The sequence below is a fragment of the Salminus brasiliensis genome, chromosome 3, assembly GCF_030463535.1.
Source record: "Salminus brasiliensis chromosome 3, fSalBra1.hap2, whole genome shotgun sequence".
In the NCBI taxonomy this organism is placed as follows: Eukaryota; Metazoa; Chordata; class Actinopteri; order Characiformes; family Bryconidae; genus Salminus; species Salminus brasiliensis.
Genome location: NC_132880.1, coordinates 33044954 through 33065341, shown reverse-complemented (window position 1 = coordinate 33065341; position 20388 = coordinate 33044954). Strand labels below are relative to the sequence as shown.

Sequence of the window (20388 nt, the reverse complement as noted above, 5' to 3'; positions counted from 1 at the left end):
ATTCCTGGATGTGTCTGAGGTAAGTGTGCGACGGGAGGTGGTTTTCTCCCCCTGAATTCAAAACTACGTTTATTGTTGTATTTATTTATTTTATTTTTTGGCCTGTATTCGCTTTTAACTTCAACCCAGATGGATGTGAACGACTTTAGTAAAATGATTGATTTAGCGTTTTTCCCCCCTAACGGGCTTCTGTCCATCTGCTTTGTTGCAGGTCCGAAGAGGTCTCAGTGAAGATCCGGCGTCGAGGATTTTTGAAAGTGTTTGAAGACCAATACCCCAAAAACATGTTTTTTCTACTCGAGTAACGGACATTTGCTTACTACGCTTTTTTTCTGCTCCAGATTGTTCAAGAAGGAAATGCTAGATCCTAGCTACCACAATCCCGCCCATTAAGCCATTTTTCAGCCATAATGATATAAAGACACGACAGGCTGTCTAAAAAAAATTGTTCTGAAAATTGTTGCTGTTTAAGCACAATATATTATAGGTACCCGAGACGCAGAGGAGAGTTATAAATAGTAAGTGTTTACTTTCAAACCAATTTGAATCGAAATTTAACAGCTAATCAATTGTCTGTCTTGAAAATGATAATTTATAATTAGGCAAACAAGAGGCAAGCGCAGCAGTAAGGGCAGAGGAAGTGAGTGTTAACCAGCTAGCCTAGCGTATGAGCTCACACTGCAAAGTTAGCAGCGGCGGTAAGCCCTGTTTCTCTTTGTGTGTGAGACGGATTTACAGTCCTAGTGATGAAGGATAAATCGAGCATAAGCTAGCGATCGCTTCTCATAAGCAATCTGTACATAAAGATTGCCACAGTATAGCCAGGGTGTGAGATTTGGGCTAAAAGCTTTTGAAAGGAGAGCTCATTGGAACATTTCAACGCAATCTACACATAAAGATTGCGAAGTTGGCGACTGGATTTAACCGAGTGGGGGAATCAGTTACTGGGGCTGAAATGTGACATCTTGTTTTTTGTGTCGTTTGTTATTTGGCGATTACTGGTAGCTAGTGAGTGAAAAAATAATAAAAAAAAAAGATTACTCCCATAAATATATATATATATGGCAGTCTGGATATAAAGATTGCGTTTGTGTGTATTTCGAGAAGCTTGCGGTGAAATTTTAACTATGAAATGTCGAGTAGAACAGACTTGTTTGTCTAGGCGATTTTGCTCTAATATGGCGGACAGGTTGTCGTTTGTCGGATCACTGCAAGGAAAATGGTGGCTTTGTTTTTGTAACTTTACACTTGCTCAGCTCGGTTGTCTCGCGTTGTCGTAATCCTAGCCAAACGGAATGGTCATTTCGGGGGTATTTTCCGCGGGTGTAAACGAACATTGGATGTACAGTGTAACCATTTCCCCCCCTTTTCCTTTATTCTCCTGCTGGTGTTTGTGCTCTAAGATGGCGCCCAGGCTTCTTCATCGTCCTCGTCGTTCTCGTGCTCGAACAGAAGTGGTTAACAAAAGAGGGCGGGGCCTGAGTCTGGCTCAGCCAATCAGGAGCTGCCAAAGCCACTTCTCTAGAAACCGCTCGAATGCGGGTGGCCGACAGATGGCGAAAGCATCAACGGTCACGAAAGCAGCCAGTGCTCCGCTTGTGTTGTAAAGACGGAGTTTTAATCCAAAATATGAGCAGTGTCCAAAAAAAGTACATTATTTTCAGTGCAGGGTGGTAGTATTTAATATTCAACAATAATACGGAGTAGCATTTAGAAGTTACGGTGATAAAGAACATTTCTTACCAGATCACCGGGATAGTGATGCCTGGCAAAGGATTTTACGGGGTGGGGGCTCTCTCAGGTCTTAGATGTTGGTTAAAAGAGATTAGACGTTCATGTTGTATCTATATTTTAACCATGAATACATCATTTCTAAAACAAGTGGTTGAAATGTTTGATGATTACGATGGTTGTTTTGAGTTTGAACACTTTGGTTTCCCAGATGAACTGCCATTTGTTTCCCTGTTGACGCTTTGTGTGACGGTTGTGGTATTTCCAGGAGTTGTGTGTTATGTTCCGTGTAATGGAGCTCTGAGACTATAAAAACCTCAACTACAACACTTTTACGGGTAAGACCAAACCTGATTTCTCACATGACATTTGTCCGATTACAGATTTACTAGTTGATACGTCAGTATATTTTTTCTTATTCTGAACGTACAGTGCAGCAGCAGCCTCCTCACCGCCTTCGGAAAATGAGCAGAACACATGGTTTACAGTCACAGGTTAATTGGATAGCTAGCTGTAATGCACTGATGACAAAAGCTGCATGCAGAACCTGCATCTCTAGTGTGGACAGCCGATAGCGGTCTTTGTTACATTTTTTTATTATTATTTTTTTTTTAAGTTAGTGGTCATAATGTATAAAGGTTGAACTTGACCCCGTGTGGAGATCGAGGATCGTCGTTACGCTCAGACTGAACAACTGAAGGGAGCTTTTTAAAGCGCTCTACTGCCCCTGCATGGGCGGGGCTAAACGACGTCGGTCCTCTCTAAACACCCCCACACGCAGACCATTCGTTCATTTTGGCTGCCTCCTCAAAAAGCGCGATTTCGTAAGAGGCTGGGTGTGCGGAGGGGTGCAGTTCAGTGAACACAGTCCACTGGAGGTACTGGAGCAGGTTGTGTGTCCAAGTAGCTGAAAGTAATCATTGATGGGTTCATGAGAAGAAAACAAAACACTGAATGAATCAACCAAGACTTGTTTGGAGTACAAAGGTGACTTTACCTGTAGAAGTAGCACCAAAATGATTTTCCTTCTGATACTTTTTTATTTTATTATTATTATTTTTTAGTGACATTAGCTCCACATAGCTCAAGTTAAAAACTAAAGAATCAGTATTTAGGCCTGGTTGATTATATTTGGTGTGAGAGAAACATTGAGTTATTTATTTATTTATAATGAATATCTCTGCTGTCCAATGAAAAACGTATCTCCAGTTTTTAGTTTTCTTCATGGTTTGAAGCCTGTAGCTGCTGGATGTATAGACCAATAGAAATGCTGCAAATGACTTGGAATAAACCCTTATTTTACATTGACTTCCATTCAGTCAAAGTTAAAACCCTTTTTACCTTCTCCTGTAAAGTCACCATTTTTGACCTGCATGTTTTTCACTGGACGGCAACGATATTTAAAGTTTTACATAATATATTTATTTTATTTCATTTTTTAAAGTTTTGTAGCTCTTATCAAGTTGTGAAGGTTTAGCAACATGAAGCCCATGGTCGTAGGTAAACAGCCCCTGTAACCTGCCTTGTTTTATTCAGTTTTGCCACGTGATGGCGACATAGGGCAGTTTTCCCCCCCCATGAAGGCTGTGGTAAATAAATAGTTTGTCAATTTAAAAATATTTAGTCTGTAGTTAATGTATGTGTATATTTACGCATATAAGTTCTTTTGAAACAAAATCACTTATATACTATTACGTTTTTTATACTATGTATTATTGTGCTTTTTTTTAAACCAAAAAAAAATATATGTTTTGTTTGTTTCATAAATATACCTTAAATTCAGAACACCCATTAGTCATTAGACAGTCATCCTTTTTTTAGGCTAATCAACTTGACCACTGACGACTGCAGAAAGCCTTCTGTTGAATTTATGCTGTCTGGCCCAGCTGACCAAAAGTGACTTTGTTGTAGTTTTGGTTTCCGAACCAGTGCATCTCGAATAATGACTTTCTTATATACCAGGTATACTCATGTGATGCATATGTTGAGCCGTGCTTAACAAAAAGCCTTTTATTCACATCTACTCTCAGAAGTATGTGTCGAATCTTAAGAGTTTCCAGACTTACCATGTTTCCCTATTTTTTTTTTTCTGGCTTTCTGAAGCCAAGTAATGTGTTCTACCAGTACCATGTACACAGGAATACAACTGGAATGATTTCTTTCCAGCCCCTGTGTCTGTTTTGTTTGTTCCATTGAGCTCTCTGAAACTACTTTGACCAATACAGGTGAGAGTTGTGGTTGTAAGTGTTTCTGTAACAGTGTTACTGCTGTCCAGAAGAGTGTGATCTGGGATGGACTGACTAATGCTGACTAATGTTCTGTTTTCAGTTTCAGTTTTTTTTAAGTTTGTTTATATGTTTTGGCAGTTTGTGAGATTAGACTGAAAGTCAACATATTTTATCCAACTTTGAGTCCAAGTTTTCACACAGCATCTTGAAACTGACACATTGGCACTGATTAAAGACAGGCTTTTATCATACAGAATATCAGTGGTCTCAAGTGACACTGCAGTAATAATAAATACAGTATTTTATAGCCTTACTTCCTCTTCTAGTACTTTTTCCTTGTAATATTACTTTTCTGAATAACTGTACAGTGCAGAAACACAAGAAGCCAATGGACTAATGAGTGTTAAACTTTTATCAGTGACATACATCTTTAATGACTATGTGAAAACTGAACATGTAAGAAATAGTATGTATGCCATATGTACATACAGATCCTTGTTTTGGCAAACAGGTGGGTGTTGTGTTGGTGGAAGTTGGTAATAATACATATTCAGTTTTTATACCAGTGAAATTATATATATTTTAATGTGTGTATAAAGTTGATCCCTTTCATTATCTTTAGTCAGTTATGAATCACATACCCCAATAATAACACAACAGACTCATTAATTCTCCTTTCTGCCAGCTCTCTCATTGTACATGTGAACTCCAGTGTTAACATGCTACTGTAATTTGAATACTCAAATAGTCAGTGCTAGAGCAAGTCAGCCATAGGAAAATCATAGTTATGTGTTGCACCACCCAAATGAAAATCTTATCATCACTCCATTTCTAGCATACCATAAATTGTCAAAACAGTGTGTCAGTGAAACTTTGGTATGCCTACACACGTCAATAAAAAGGCAGTGATCCTGTTTCAGAATGAGGCCAATCAACTTCACTGCAGAAAGACTTATGCTGAGTTTATGCCACATGATCCAGCTGGCATAAACAGCATGACAGATTCTTCGTTGTAGTCTTGCCAAACTAAGTCTTGAGTAATGACTAACTTTTATATGAGGTCTACTAATGTGATGCACTTTCGGCTTAACAAAAAGCCCTTTATCTACATCTGCTCTGTGTGGAGTAGTGTGTATGTTTGTCTTTTGATCGAATCTGAGAGTTTGTCATGTGACTGGTATTTCCTGACTGGCCATGTTTCTCTGTAAGTTTGTGTCTGGCTTTCTGAAGCCTGTAGTATTGCGTACACGGGAATGCAACTGGAATAATTTGATTCCAGCCCTTAAGTATGCTTGGTTTGTTCCAATGAGCTCTCTGAAAGTAATTTGACCAATACATCAAACCGCTTATCTCTGGTAATATTGTGAGCCCTAGTGATTCATATACTGCTCAGATAGTCCCCAAGTCACTGTATCAACCACAGTAGCTGTAATGTGCCCATGGCAAGATGATATAAATGGCACTTATCCTCTCTACCTTCCTCTTTTCTGTCACAGTAGCCTATAATGGCGGTGGGCCCCGTGGACCCCAGGGAGGTGCTGAAAGGAGTGGAGGCTCTGCTTGGAAAGGATGGAGAGCTCCGGAGTCTGGAAGGTGTTGCTAAAGTCTTCAGGTAAAAACAAAAAACATGTACACAGTTAACTGGAACAGATTTGAAAGATTACTAAACTTATTTTGTTGCACTGATGTTAATATCATGTTTGTTTGTTTTTCTGAATTTGGAACAGTCTCATGAAGGCCTCTCATAAAATGGTCAGCAGGTGCATGTATCTGAACATCTTGCTGCAGACCAAATCTCATGACATTCTTAACCGGTATGTATAAAAGATGACGGGCTTTTTCTCTTGTATTGTGTTACTGCATACATTTTTTGTTCTATACCAAACTTTTTTTCCCCCCCCTTCCTCCCCCCCCACTCAACAGGTTTATCCGTGTTGGTGGCTACAAGCTGCTGAACTCTTGGCTGACCTATTCAAAGACCACCACCAACACTCCTCTGTTGCAGCTTATTTTGCTCACTCTGCAGAAACTGCCCCTCACTGTGGACCATCTCAAACAGGTATCCCCTGTCTCTTTTTACACAATAGGAATATTTCATGTTTTCTTTCATTTGTTCATGTATTTATAGTGTATTGTCTTGTACATCCTAGAACAACACAGCCAAGTTGGTCAAGCATCTCAGCAAGAGTGGTGAGACAGAAGGTAAGAGCAAGTGTAAATCATCTTAGTAGTGCTTCCAAAAATGCTGTCTAGCTTCCATACCCTTTCAATCATTGAATTACTTGAATTATTTTGTCTTGTGGATTGCCTTTCATCTTGCAGTTTTACTCATAAATTGGATTTCTTTCCCACAGAGTTAAGGAAACTTGCCTCAGTACTTGTGGATGGTTGGATGGCCATTATCCGTTCTCAGAGTGTTTCCAGTGGCGCCTCACCAAATGGTAGTTATTTGCTCTCTCAGTTTCCTTCGCAATGTTTTCCCTTCATCTTTATTGTGATTTAATTGCACTCCTATAGTGCAGGCTTATGCTCAGACTTAATCAGCAATAAATCGGGACTTAATGCAACTTTATTGTGAAATATGAGTGCATATTCTTGTAATTCCTACTTTATTAGATGACACAATCTCTGTGTTTGTTTTTCAGACAAGAAACGAAAGAAAGAAGACAGTAAAGTGCGCCCTGAGGTGAAGGCTGGGGAGAAAGGGACAGATGAGGAGAAGAAGAGAGAAAAACCAAAAGCCCATGCTCCCAGTCATGCCAAAATTCGCTCCACAGGTCTGGTTCCTATCTTTCCCACATTAGGGTCTTTACTAATTTCAAGAATTATGAATATATTCATTATTTTATTTAATTGTATTATTAACTTTATTATTAACTCCTTTTTATGAAGCCTTATAACCTTTTTAATGCAAGTGGAAGTGTTAATTGATGTTTAGACAAATATTTACAAAGACTATTTGAATTGATTCAAACAGGTTTAGAGGTGGAGACCCCAACACCAGTCCCAACTAAAAAGCCACCTGCTGTACCGCAACTCGGAGACAAATACAACATCAAACCAGCAGTTCTCAAGCGGCCTAGGTAATTGCACGTTTCCACATTTGCTTCCACATTTGTCTTAAAATAAATCCCCTGCTACTATTACTATTACTTAAATAGGATTTAATAGTATATACTGCCCTCTGCTGTTTGTTTTTTTAATGATAAGCTCTGACCTTTTTGATTATGTTCTCGTTTCTAGTTCCTCCCTGTCTGATGCTCCCCCTGTGGAGAAAAAGTACAAGCCTCTTAACACCACCCCCAACTCTGCCAAAGAGATCAAAGTTAAACTCATACCTCCACAACGTAAGTTAAAACAATGTACTTGTTACTAAATTATGTTATTACAAATATTTAGCATTAACAGGCATGTTGGCAGTCTGTTCTACTTTACAGCCAGTGTCGTCTACATTATGTCTTTCTCTTTTGTACTTTTAGCTATGGAGAGCCCTGGCTTTCTTGATGCCCTTAACTCTGCTCCTGTGCCTGGAATTAAGATCAAGAAGAAGAAGCCCAAAGCAGTGTCTCCTACTTCTAATAAGGTGTGAATATTAAGGATTTTAATATAAAATATGTACGAATTAGATGTGTATAATTTCACAGGTCTTTTTTTGTTTGCCACCTAGTAATTTAAACTAATACCATAACAAATGTAAGAATATTTAAGAAACTTGTCTGGCAGTAGTTGGACTTAGTTGAACTTATCAGAACTAATCAAATCATAAATGATATCCACCTCTTTCCAAAGTCTCACTCTTGCTTTTTTGATTTGTCACAGCCATGCCCATTTGACAGCAAGCCTCAGACATATGCCAGCACACAGGCAAAGCCTTCTTCCCCTGAGGCACCTGCATCTCAGACTCCTCCTCATGAGCCTCAAGACCTTGAACAACCAGGAACACCTGTTCCCTCAGAAGAACCTGAGGCTATGGACACTGGTAAGTGTAATGTGCCATTGTCACATCATGTAGGCCCTCAATTGATTTCATTAGACCCACAGCTGATTTTTATATTGTTATAATTTATTTTAATTGGATTTATACATGTGTGGGCCCAATAGTAGTCCTGATACAGTTCATTTTCTTATTGTGGATCCCTTTCTTTACACTGCCTATGATCCCCTCAGAGGTCAGTAAATCACAAATTAACAAACATATTTCTGTCTGTCTGTCTCTCAGCAGAAAAACCCAATGCTCTTTCAGAGCCACGTGGCGAGGAAGAGACCCTGACAAAGAAAGGAAAGAAAAAGAAGAGTGTTCGCTGGGCAGAAGAAGAACAGCTCAAGGAATACTTTTACTTTGACTTAGACGAGACTGAGAGAGGTAAGGATAGAACTCACTGTCTTACAGCACTGCATATATATCTTCAAATGAAGCAATTGTGTAATGGATAATAATTCATGTTCTCCTTCATCCTTAGTGAACGTCAATAAGATTAAGGACTTTGGTGAGGCAGCTAAACGGGAGCTGATGATGGACAGGCAAACGTTTGAGATGGCACGTCGTCTCTCACATGACACCATGGAGGAAAGAGTGCCTTGGACACCTCCGAGACCCCTCTCCCTGTCGGGAAGCCTGGTTACAACAGGGGCCAACAGCAGTGAAAAGCTTACCCAGAGGGACAGGGAGATGGGTATCCTCCAGGAAATTTTCCTCAACAAAGAGAGGTTAGTGTTTGTTTGCTAGTTTACTTACATTTTAGAGGCAGTTACTCACATTGTTGAGTCTTTCTCTGAGGCTTTCTGAGTGTGTAATGTAAAGTTGTTCTCCCTTCTACTGTTTAGTGTTCCAGACAGCCCCCATGAACCTGACCCAGAGCCCTATGAGCCAATGCCACCACGTCTCATTCCCCTTGACGAGGTAAGACAACTGAATTTGCTTTTTATCCACTTTTGTTATTCATTAACACAGATTTTTGTATATTGTATATTCTTGTATATGGAAAAACTAGAACTTAAGTCCCTTCTTTCTGTGTGACCTAGGACTGCACTATGATGGATGACAGTTACATGGAGTCGGCTGATAACACAGGTGCTGCATGCAGTACCCCTGCAGCCCAGGAGGGTTCCAAGCTGCCTCCTGTCCTAGCTAACCTAATGGGTAGCCTGGGCAACAGTAATCGCAGCCCCCAGGCACAGGGCAGCAATGCTCCCCCTCCCAACAACTCAGCAGTTAATGTCCAGGAACTTCTTAGCTCCATCATGGTAAGTCAAGCAGTGTTGCCTAGCTGCAATGTTGTTGTTGTTGTTGTTGTTGTTGTTGTTGTTTGCTATTTCTTTGCTTTTCAGTGGCTGAGCTGTTGGTTTATGGTATGTTTTTAAACATTAGGGTGCACAGGGTTCGAACCAGTCAGCAGAGGATCTAATAAAGCAGCCTGATTTCTCCGACAAAATCAAGCAGCTTTTGGGCTCTCTACAACAAAACCAAAATCAGAACCAGAACCAGAACCAACCACTTAATGCACCACCAAGTAAGTAATCTTCCTAAATGATTAAATGCATCCTTATTGAACTAGTTGTGTTCAGTGGGGTGGGGTTAATTAACTTAAATTAATCATTTACACTTGTGGTAATCCCACCCCTTTTCCCCTAAAGTAAACTCAGGTTTGCTTGGCCATGGTCCAGGTATGAACATGAACAACATGAACATGCAGATGCCCATGAACGGAGGTTACCCCCCAAACAAGCCTCCTGGCGGCCCTCACTACAACCACCCCCCTCCTCCCCATGGCCACGGACCCCCTTTCAACTCTGGAGGTGGCCCTCGCATGATGGGCCCTCCACCTGGTCCTCAGGGTCGTGGAGGAGACAACGGCAATTACTGGGGCGATGACTCCATGAGGGGAGGGCCACACCGAGGAGGCCACTTTCACCGGGGACGAGGAAGAGGAGGAGACCAAGGCTTCAGAGGACGCGGAGGCCGAGGGGGACCACGAGGGGGACACAACAACATGGGTGGTAAGTTAATCTAATACAAAAATCATATTCCTTGCTTTTATCTTTTTGCTGTCGTTTTACATTTACATTTACATCTGTGACCATGGTTTTAATGCACTTGTCCTCTCTCTCCCCCCTGTTTCCCAGACATGTCTAAAAGGCCTGTGTGTCGCCATTTTATGATGAAGGGGAGCTGCAGATATGAAAACAACTGTGCGTTTTACCACCCGGGTGTGAATGGTCCCCCACTGCCTCCTCAACATGGACATTAACTGAAATGTGTCAGTACTCTCAAACGGCCCTCGCTCACCAGAAGATGAGAAGGAGTGATTATTTCACATTTGACAGGACAAGGCCGTTTATTCCTCTTCAGTGTTTACAGCTACCTGATCTGCGATGAAGACACAAAGCACCAGTCTGGACCTAACCTCATCCCTTTTTAGTCACTTTGTCTTTACGGAAATAAAAGCTAAGACTGCTTTAGCAGAACTGAATGTTCAGCCAGAGAAACACTCAACCCTGACTCTGTGACTCTGTGGTGTAGAAAACATTTACGCTGGTGGACAAAGGATGTCTCTCTCTGTGTGTAAATAGAGATTTGATGTTTATGATTATTTGTAGATAATGTATATTTTTGTGACCACATGTACAGTGACTTGAGACTGCTGAAGATTGTGCCCATCCCATCCACTCTCTATGACCACTATTTCTACATTTTGATTCTTGTTTGTTTGTTTGTTTTCTCCAGTGGTCCCCTTTGCTTTTTTATTTAGCATTTGGTCCAGCACTACAGAACCTCAGAAGACGGAATATGTTGCCATGGGACCTCTGTTGTAAAGGAGGGATGATTCATATTTTTCTTTTTTTTTCCTTTTTTTTTTTTTCCCCTCCCTTGACTTAAAAAGCACCTTAAATCTGTTGTGGTATACAATGCTATGTTAGCCAGTTAGCCAGGCAGTTGTGTACTCACTTGCCTGGCTGATACAGAGCTCGACTCAGGCTCATGCTGTACGAACTGGAGCATTGAGCCATGTTGGACATACTGCAACTGCCTGTACCATTCAGTACTAAGACTTTTATTATTCGACACTGGTAATGATGGGAAGCACATCAGTTGTTTTACAACACTGTTGAATAATTTGGCTGAGCCTCATAAACCAAACTTATTTAAAAAGGAAAGAAAAATCAGCTGATCGGTAGTGCGACAATCAGGATGATTGAGTCATTAGTTTCTTCAGACACGTCTCGATGCGATCATTTCATTCGGTGCGTGTATGTGTGCGCACACATTGTGCATGTGTATTCATGCAGTCACATTCTCAGCTGTGAAGTACGACTGTGGGGTCTGACCGTGCCTCGATGGGGGGCGCCATTGAGTCGTGCATCTCCTTGTCCATCAGTGTTCGTCGGGGCCTCGCCTGGGCTTGCAACCACTCTCTAGGCCAATATTATTCAGAGCGTTTTCTGTGAAAACAGTGGCCTTTGTGTCTCTTGTGGGACTATGTATTTTTCCGTTTGGTTCATTCTTCTCCTGTTTTTATTTTCATAGAATGATTGTCTGATCATTTTCTTTCTTTTTACCTCTATCCACAAGAGGTTTGATTTGCGTTAGAGAGGTGTGTGTGTGTGTGTGTCTATGGGCCAGAGTATAGTGCATAAACACACATTTATAACACAAATATCTGTAAAGGTTTTTTCTACATGTATTAATAAATGTTATAAAATGATTTCTAGTTCTTGTTTTTGTAATAATTCTCATTTTAAAGAAATGTTTCATGAATTTCTTATTAGTGAGGGTCATTTTCCTGTATTTTCACTGCAAACAGCCTAAATGTAACGACAGATGCTAACGGAAATGGAGGAATTAGAGAGATGATAATGGAAGTGGGGTTATTTTAGTGGAATGCTTACAAAGGGACCTGCCTACCTGAAGGAGCTTAAGATGTAGTGCATGATTGGAGTGTGGGAGAAGGAAACACATGGACTGGGGCTCTGTGTAACCACAGGTGCAGGATTTTGTCATCTTCCTATAGTATTGCACTAAACTCATGGGGCCACATTCACAATGGCTTAAACACCAAGAATCCTTAAACACCAAGATGTTCATAAGAATGGGTCTCATTCACCAGTATCTTCTCAAGACTTTCCTTAAATTTGTTTTTGAGATCAGATTCATGATGTTTTTTTATTTTTATAACTGTAGAATTGTTCACATCTGTTCACTTATAAGAATCACATTGTCCTCGTAAATCAAGCAAATCACAAACAAAACATTGGTGAATGTCAGAACTTTTGTGGAAACTGTGTAAGTGGGTTTCTTCTGAAGAAGGGTTGCTGACTGAGGCACATTGTTTTTAAATGTCTAGAAAAAATCTATATTATCGTGAGAGGATTTTTGCACTTCTTTAATGTAGCTGTTTATAATGACGTCTTTATTGCTGCATATTACAGCTTATTATTGACAACGTGAGACACATTTGTAATTTTTAATTATTCAGTTAAATCCATGCAGTGAACAGCAAAAACAGCAAAAACAGAGAAAAAAACAGAAAATCAAAAATGGAAAAAAGGAAAAAATCCTCCTTTGAAAATAGGAGAACTGTGGCGGGACACTGAAAAGCCATTATGATTGTAGAGACATAATGAACAGTGCTGAACAATCTCCACAGTTATTCCAGTTCAATTAGACATTAGTTTTATTAATTCAGCTATTTCAACTCATTATTTCAGAGGCTCTGAACACTTAGTGTTAGATAAATGTGGGGTTATCCTAAGGTTAAGAAAATATTTAAGAATTGTTCTTACAAAAAAATATATATTCTAAGTATGAAGTTCAGAAAAAGCACATCTAAGGAGAATTTCTTTTTAGAGTCTGGCCTCAGAACTGTTGTATTTCTTGGTAGCTCTGATGTCTTGGTGGTACTGAGACACAGAAATGTTTCATGACGCTGAATGTCTCTGGCCTGTATTGCAACCACTGATTAACCCTAAATAGTTAGTAATGCTCACTCTCATTGTTTGCTTTGTAACTTCCAAAAACTGCATTGTTTCAGGAACTAGCAGACCTACTTAGGCTTTCTGCACCTGCCAGTGAGGATAGCCAATAGATTTGTCTGAACTGTGTCCGGCTCCCCCAATCAGATCCTGCCTTTTGCATTCCTGTCAAACACATCCGTGTTCTCAGGGCGGGACTGGGCAAAAAACGACTGGAGTGATGTGTGAACAGGAATAGCCTCAGCACTCCGCCCTCAAACACAAATATTGACCTGACGTTAGGAGAGCTTTTGCCCAAGTAGAGAAAGCGGTTAAGGACACCTCAGCACTCAACTGATAACGTAACCCACACACCTGGTCGGCCCTCAGGGCGCTGACTTCTGTGCTGACCTGGGGTCTGTTTCTTGTCATTGATGTTTTTGTGGATATGACAGGAGTCTGATCCTAGATCAGCAAAACCTATTTTGAGAAGGTTTATAAAAACACACATTTCCATGGTAGTGATAGTTTAGAAACCTGTTTATGACCCAAATGAATGAGATTATGTGAGCAGATCTTATAAATAGACTCTTTTGATAAATAGTTGATAAATGTTGCTCCTAGATGTGGACAGAATTCCAGTTCAATGTATATTACGAGAGAGAGATATTTGGCAAGTAAGCTAAGATGACGGACCCGACAATAGGCAGTAGACTACAGCAGGGGTCATAAGTACAGCACCAGTTAATGACCAGGCTTTGTTTGTGTGTGAACAGAGAGACCCGCAAACGGCTGGATTCCGGCCCTCAGGACCAGAATTGATTGGACTACAAGTTTTTTCTTGAGCCAAAATGAATCTTAAATGTAGACTAAATGTAGATGTTTACCTAAATGTGTGTGTATGAGTCAGTGTAGTTCATAAACTACTACAATAATTAGATCAAAGGACAGTTTAATCTTTTTCTTTTTCAGTGTAATAAAATGTTGGGCCTGGATTTTTCCACACAACATATTTCAGAGCTATATGACAATTCCTTCTACTGTTTAATTAGAGACTGAAAATATGTATTTGTCACTATTTATGTGTAATAACTAATAAAAACTGCTAAACTAATAAATAACTATTAAAAAGTTATGAAATGTTTTGATGAAATGAATTCAGAATAAAACTCTTTATTTATAATTACCAATTGATATATGGATTTCTCTACATGCATTAGTCGCTGCTTATATTTTAATTTAGGCCTAGACTGGGCTTAATACATGTCCAGACCAGCTAAATACAAGCATACAAGCAAATTTAAGACATCGCATGCAAAGTATTTTAATAATATATTGAAAAAACATGGATGTTTGATCTTCATTTAAGCAGCACTGGGAGCTGATATAATTAAACTAATAAAACTGAAGAAATGTTGTAGGTGCAGATGATCCTGAGGAAGAATTTTAGAAACAATTAGAAATCAGCCGTTCCTCTGTCCAAAAAAATTAAAATGTACAAGTGAAATAAGTGCCAGCATGGCCAGGTCGGGCCATCCTAGTTGAGCCATAGAGCAGACAAGAAGATGTGTAAAGAAATCTCCAACAATCCTATAATGTCATTACGGGACCTACAGGTGGCTCTGGCCACAGTACATGTCAAAAGAACATTCAGGGAAAGTACTTCTGGCAATGGTTTCCACTCTTTGTGTAGGGTGACCAAATTTTGGGGACACACATTTCCTCAGGGTCTATGTATGCCTTTTTCTGTGATCTAATATCTATTTAAAAGAAACACTAATTTACCAGAAGCCATGTGCTTACACTAGATTGCTCCAATCCATGTCAAATATATGAAGTGCAGAGAGCTTTTTCTCTGAACTGAGGCCGTACTCATTCCCTCCAGGGAGACGTCCTTTCCTTTTACACCAGCCTAAAGAAGCCACGCTGTCATCTTTCACCACAAATGAAAGGAAAAGACAAACATTTTCCTGAAGGACAGAGGGACACAGCGGTGTAAAAGCTTGTTCGTTCGGCCTGGTGTCGTTTGAGCTCTGGACAAAGACGCCATTGATCTGCAGCAGTCACATTATCCCGCAGCTCCAGCAAGGAAGGAGCAGCTTTGTCAGGCCTGAATCACATCTTTATTCCCTCAGAGAGGCGAATTGCTGAGGATGTGCTCAGCTAGGCCCTCGTTCACTGTGAAGTGAGAAGGATTGCCTGTGCTCATAACCCACAATTGATCATTTTACTAAATTCCACCATGTTTGCCGTATCAACTGTTATGAAACAGGTTCTATTACATTAAATAAGAGCCTGCTGTAGTCCACTGTAGCTCTAACAGGAGCAGTATCACAGATTGTTGCACACTGTAATATTTGATTTTAGCTGCTATTTAGTTCTGTTTATATTCTGTACTTCAAGAATTTAGATCGCTTGGTTCTAAAACTGGGTGTGTGGTTCTAGGGACAATAACTAATGAATCGTTACATTATTATTGTTATTACCCAACTCCTAACAGTCAGCCTGTCCACATGTACTCAGTTGACAAGAAATATTAATCATGGCTAGACAGGCAGGGAAATGGTTTTACTCTGAAAAGCATATTTGGCACTTTTCATTTTATTTTTGTATTTATTTTACTCATTTTTTTGTGTCATTTTCAATATTGTATTGGTGGTATTTTATGTGTGTGTCTATATACTGTATTGTATGTTGTTGCATCAACAAAATGTAGATAATGCAGCTGAACCTGCCTCAAACTGACCATACAGTTCTAGGAGAGCCAGTGCTTTTAATATACAATGTTTAGGGAAACAAATATGAAAAAACAAACCCAAAACAGCATCAACTTTGTGTTCCTGACGACTCAGCAGTTTTAAGGACACGTCAGTCTTTCTTTGTGTTAACAATTGGCCAACTTCCTTTTTTAGTGCCCTATCCTGCAGGAGTGTATGAGTGATGGGATGGGCTTTCAGCAGCGGTTTCCAGCCAAGGGCCGCGGACGTGAGCGCATTAAACAGTCTGTACATAAAACACACCCAGTGTTTTACCAGATAGAGGGAGAGAGACTCGTTTTGCCCAGAGGTGTTTAGAGTACCCTAAAGTCTGTACTTAATTCTGTGAAAGAATGCATACAAAAACTGAGCACATACTGAGAAATGTATAGAACTGCAGTGGACCTTCTTAGTACAACCACTATCTATGAGCATGAACCTTGTTCTTCTCCGTTCTTCTGGATCTTTTTGGTCTGAAACTAATGGCTAATATCAGACATCAAACAAACTAAATGTAACTAAATGTTAATGACTACAGTGTAACTCCATAAAAAGTAGATTTTAGTAAAAATGTTCAGGACAATAAAATCATACTGCTGCTTGAGGTTCTAGAACTGGGTGCATGTAGTTATTATCCAGCTCTAAATTAAGCACAAATAAATGCAGTTAGCAGTGAAGATTGGAGAGAATGTCCACTGTGGTCAATAGCTGCAGAAATCATCTAGAAACTTCCCAGGCCAGATCAACCCATTTCCTTCCGGTGCCCTCCACTCAATGCCTCTTGCTTCGGCTTTAGTAAGAGCAATTTAACGATGTTTAAAATCTGCTCGCACATAACTGAGGTACATCAGCTCAGCTGTATGCATTAGACTGTACATAGGCTAGGTTTTCTCACTCAGAATAACACGTCATAATTTCACCAAGTCTTCAATGAAAGCCCATTAATGTGAGACATCTGACGTCATGCGTACAACAAGAGCCAATCACAAAAGGCCTAATCATTCAAGCTTTGGAGTGAATTTCATGACATAATGCTGACCTGTCCTTGGGTCCAAGCCAAAATGGACTAAAATCAATCAATTTATTTAGCCTTTTAAACTCTTTGAGGAACCACTGGCCACCACAAGCCCATTAGCCTCCACTGTTGTCCTGCTGATGGTTTCTGAACAAATAAAAGGAGGTTTGTAAATAAAAAGTAATGTAAATAGAAATGGGAACAATCCCAACGTAGCGCTGAAGTCGACCAAGGTGTGGAATCACGCATTCCAGAAGAGCAGAGAAGAGGGCGGGACATGCTGGTGCTCAGGTGTATAAATACAGCTCAGGTGAAAGGTAGCACCACAGCAGGACCAGGAGACCGAGTCTAAGCACAGGCTGAGGAAAAGCCAGAGAACAGGTGAGGACACACCGCAGCTGCAAAGCCTTTTCACTTTTGTGCTTTTTGTACTGCACAGCTACTTTCTCTGACATGCCCAAACACTCGAGGAAATGTAATGCTTTCAAGAGAGTATCAGCAGTTCAGCAGGGTTGTTATTCTGAGCCAACTTTGAAGAATGGAAATATGTCAGCGTTTACTGCAGCCCTCTAACAGCAGTATGATTTGATCTCTTTCGAGCAGCTTGAAAAGATGATTAAAGGATTACTGTCAGTACTCTTGGTCCTGGTGGCCGTGACCTCAGCCTTGGGGAAGCCTGAGAAGAACCCAGTCACCAACAAGCCAGAGAAGAAGGAGAAAAGGGTTCCTCAGACTCTCTCCAGAGGTGAGTTTTTTTCTTCAGTGACAGGATGTGACCAGACTGGTTGTTCATGTATTTCCTTCTTGTTAAATCGTCATTCTTCTGCAAACAGCAGCATAAGATCTCATCTTGTGGAAAGTCGTTTTGAGTTTGCTCTTATTCCTTCTTAGGATGGGGTGATCAGCTGATCTGGGCTCAGACCTATGAGGAGGCGCTCTTCTGGGCACGCTCAAAGTGAGTGATGTTTGCTTTGCTGGCACACTGTGCCTTTGATCGGTCATGACGCTGATTCCTTCAGCTTTGGTCTTACATCTTCTGGAAGCACATACTCAGCACAAAAGTATAAAGCTACTGTACTGTAGTGAAAGTATAGGGTGTCAGAGTCTTAGTCAAGACTTAACACTAACTGATACGTGATTGGGCGACAGAGGGTGTACATTTGAACATTCAGATATCATGGTAAAATGAACACAGGCAATTAAGAGAGGCATGTCTTAATGTAGGCAACTTTCTTGCTTGGCTTGAGCTGATCACACCCAGACTGACAAGTTCAACTGTCTTAACCTAATGGGCGGTACTGGTCCATCCAGAAAGACAGATTGTCATATTGGTAAACAGTTTAATTTGACTGGCAAGATAAAGAGAAAATGGAAGAATGCTCTACTTTGCTCTAAAATTTGTGACAAGTACAAGAAGCTCTAAAAAGTCAGCATACTACCTAAGTAAGCTTTATAGCAGAGGTTTTCCTTGTAGATCCACTTAACCAGACACATTCATTCAAGCATACAAATGGTTCTTGGAGTTGTCATGGGTCTAAATAAAATCATTGCTTTTAGTGAGGAACCCTTATTTCCCATTTTTTCCAGGTGTGGATATGATTGTGGCTGAATGTTTCTAATCTGTAACTATTTCCTTAGGAACAAGCCTCTTATGGTCATTTTCCACCTGGAGAACTGCCCACACAGCCAGGGTAAGACCTTAACTCCAGCTCATAAGTCAGCCTTATCCTCAGGCCCTCAACTTCAGTGTTGAGTCATCATGCTCTTTATGCATTTCATGACCAGTGATTGTGCTGAAAATTGCGATTTTATGAACACAAATGACTTATGAACACTCTCAGTGACCTTTTTGAACAGGGTTCAACATTTATGGTCACTAGTCCTAAAAAAAAAAAACATTTGTGTAACTTTATTCTTCCATATATGGTTCTTTTAAACCAACATTTGTATGGTTCTTGTGGAAAATGAGAAAATGGTTGTATTAACTTTGGCAACTTCAGCTTCCAATGGGCTTTATTGAGTTGTAGTGATTTTTCATGCATCATGAGTTCTAGCATTAAGCACATGTATTCTGTTCCTTCATCAGCTCTGAAGAAGGCCTTTGCTGAGGATAAGAAAATCCAGAAGCTGGCTGATGATGATTTCATTCTCCTGAACCTGGTGGTGAGTTATTAGCTAATTTTATACGGATACAGTGAAAATGACACATTAATGATAACAGTAATGCTGTGTGAATGCTTGTGGATCCATGTTAAAGATGTCCTTTCTCTACAGTATGAAACCACTGACAAACACCTGTCACCTGATGGCCAGTATGTTCCCAGAATTATCTTTGTTGGTGAGTGTGTACCACACCCCAGAACTTTGGGGTGTTCCGAGTTACTAAGCATTGGTATGTGACCTTACCCCCTTAAAAGAATAACTAAATTAAAAATCACCCGTCTGCCTTTCTACAGACCCCTCCATGACTGTTCGTGCTGACATCACTGGCCGCTACTCCAACCGCATGTACGCCTATGAGCCAAGTGACATAGAACTCTGTAAGTCTAAAAAGCTGCTCTTTTTCAGGACTGTAATTCAGTGGTGACTGATTTTATGCTATGAGGTATAATACAATGGTAAATGAAATAATAAGTGTATTTTGTCTGGATAATAATAATGTTTCTTTTACATTTTATCTGCAGTGTTGAGCAACATGATGAGAGCCACGAAGTTCCTGAAAACAGAGCTGTGAAGAAGTCCAGCATAGCTGTGATTCAAGAGTGGATGTTCTCCTCGCTGAGAGTTTGTCTGTTGTTCTGTTTACTGATGTAAAGAAACGCACTGTAAATCTCCGAACATGTTCTTTTTGAAATTCTGTTACTGTCAACCTTTAAAGACTAGCTTTCATCTAATGTACTTTTTGAATAAATTAAAGAAACTGCTCTACATCCCCTTGTTTTGACATCCTCACTTGTAACAGACTAATATTTGCAATATATTTGCAATGAACTAGAGTCCAAACATAGAACTACAGTGGAGAATAAAGTCCATGCATTCACATTCAAAGGGAGCTCTTAACCTTATCAGAAAAATTGTAGACACAAACCTCACCTATAAAAGGAGACAATAGGCAATGTGTGGTGAGTCAATGAGTTTCTGGTTTTTAGCTAAACACAGAATCAAGTGTTTAAATTATTGTCAATGGTAAACGACCACATGCTGCAGATGCAGCATATAGACATTGGGTTGAAATTGCTGGATGATCACTTTAACAGAGATTTCATCTAATCCAACTGATTGATCCATGTGAGTTGATGTGTCAATCACACTTCGTCCATCCATCTGTCCATCGTCTTTTCCGCTTGTTCATGATCAGGGTCGTAATGGCCTGGAGAAAACCTTAAATCATTGTTCGCTAGGCAGGAATATTCCATGGACAGGGCATTAGTGCACTGCAGGGTGTGAAAGAGTTCAATACAGTTTTTTGGTAAGACTACCATGAAACAGTGTATTGGCCAAAACAGTCATAATTAGTCCACGTGATTACTTTCTGTGAAGAAACTTTCAGAGGCGTTACATTTTTCAAATGCCTGGGTCTGTTCACCATCATTGTGAACACTTCTGTCTCTACAAAATCCCATTTGACACCACCAAATGTGTTTTTCTGTGGAATTATTCCAAAGAACCCTTGAAGAATTTCTGCTATTGCTGACTAAAATCTACACAC

General features: G+C 40.1%; 2 protein-coding genes across 5 annotated transcripts in view; both read left to right on the top strand.

Annotated features, from left to right (window-relative positions):
• Positions 1 to 11662, top strand: part of ppp1r10 (protein phosphatase 1, regulatory subunit 10) — an 11667-nt gene extending 5 nt beyond the window's left edge. Inside the window, exons 1-20 of one of the 4 annotated variants that reach the window (XM_072675931.1) lie at positions 1 to 19; positions 212 to 518; positions 1404 to 2069; positions 5456 to 5571; positions 5687 to 5773; positions 5883 to 6018; positions 6110 to 6161; positions 6314 to 6400; positions 6605 to 6736; positions 6937 to 7042; positions 7203 to 7306; positions 7439 to 7542; positions 7779 to 7938; positions 8179 to 8322; positions 8420 to 8666; positions 8784 to 8859; positions 8982 to 9203; positions 9328 to 9469; positions 9594 to 9956; positions 10083 to 11662. The exon at positions 1 to 19 is cut by the window's left edge and continues 5 nt beyond it. In XM_072675931.1, coding sequence (XP_072532032.1) covers positions 5465 to 5571; positions 5687 to 5773; positions 5883 to 6018; positions 6110 to 6161; positions 6314 to 6400; positions 6605 to 6736; positions 6937 to 7042; positions 7203 to 7306; positions 7439 to 7542; positions 7779 to 7938; positions 8179 to 8322; positions 8420 to 8666; positions 8784 to 8859; positions 8982 to 9203; positions 9328 to 9469; positions 9594 to 9956; positions 10083 to 10207 — 2394 coding nt within the window. In that variant the 5' untranslated portion in view covers positions 1 to 19; positions 212 to 518; positions 1404 to 2069; positions 5456 to 5464 and the 3' untranslated portion in view covers positions 10208 to 11662. The remainder of the gene's footprint in view (positions 20 to 211; positions 519 to 1403; positions 2070 to 5455; positions 5572 to 5686; positions 5774 to 5882; positions 6019 to 6109; positions 6162 to 6313; positions 6401 to 6604; positions 6737 to 6936; positions 7043 to 7202; positions 7307 to 7438; positions 7543 to 7778; positions 7939 to 8178; positions 8323 to 8419; positions 8667 to 8783; positions 8860 to 8981; positions 9204 to 9327; positions 9470 to 9593; positions 9957 to 10082) is intronic. The other 3 variants (XM_072675932.1, XM_072675933.1, XM_072675930.1) reach the window with 3 other exon arrangements.
• Positions 11663 to 16976: 5314 nt separating this feature from the next.
• On the top strand, positions 16977 to 19609 carry agr2 (anterior gradient 2). Its single transcript, XM_072675937.1, has 8 exons — positions 16977 to 17060; positions 17283 to 17424; positions 17571 to 17634; positions 18318 to 18370; positions 18766 to 18842; positions 18954 to 19017; positions 19136 to 19219; positions 19364 to 19609. Exons 2-8 carry the CDS (start codon positions 17292 to 17294, stop codon positions 19411 to 19413), a joined length of 525 nt encoding a protein of 174 aa, XP_072532038.1. The 5' UTR covers positions 16977 to 17060; positions 17283 to 17291; the 3' UTR covers positions 19414 to 19609.
• The last annotated feature ends 779 nt before the right edge of the window (positions 19610 to 20388 follow it).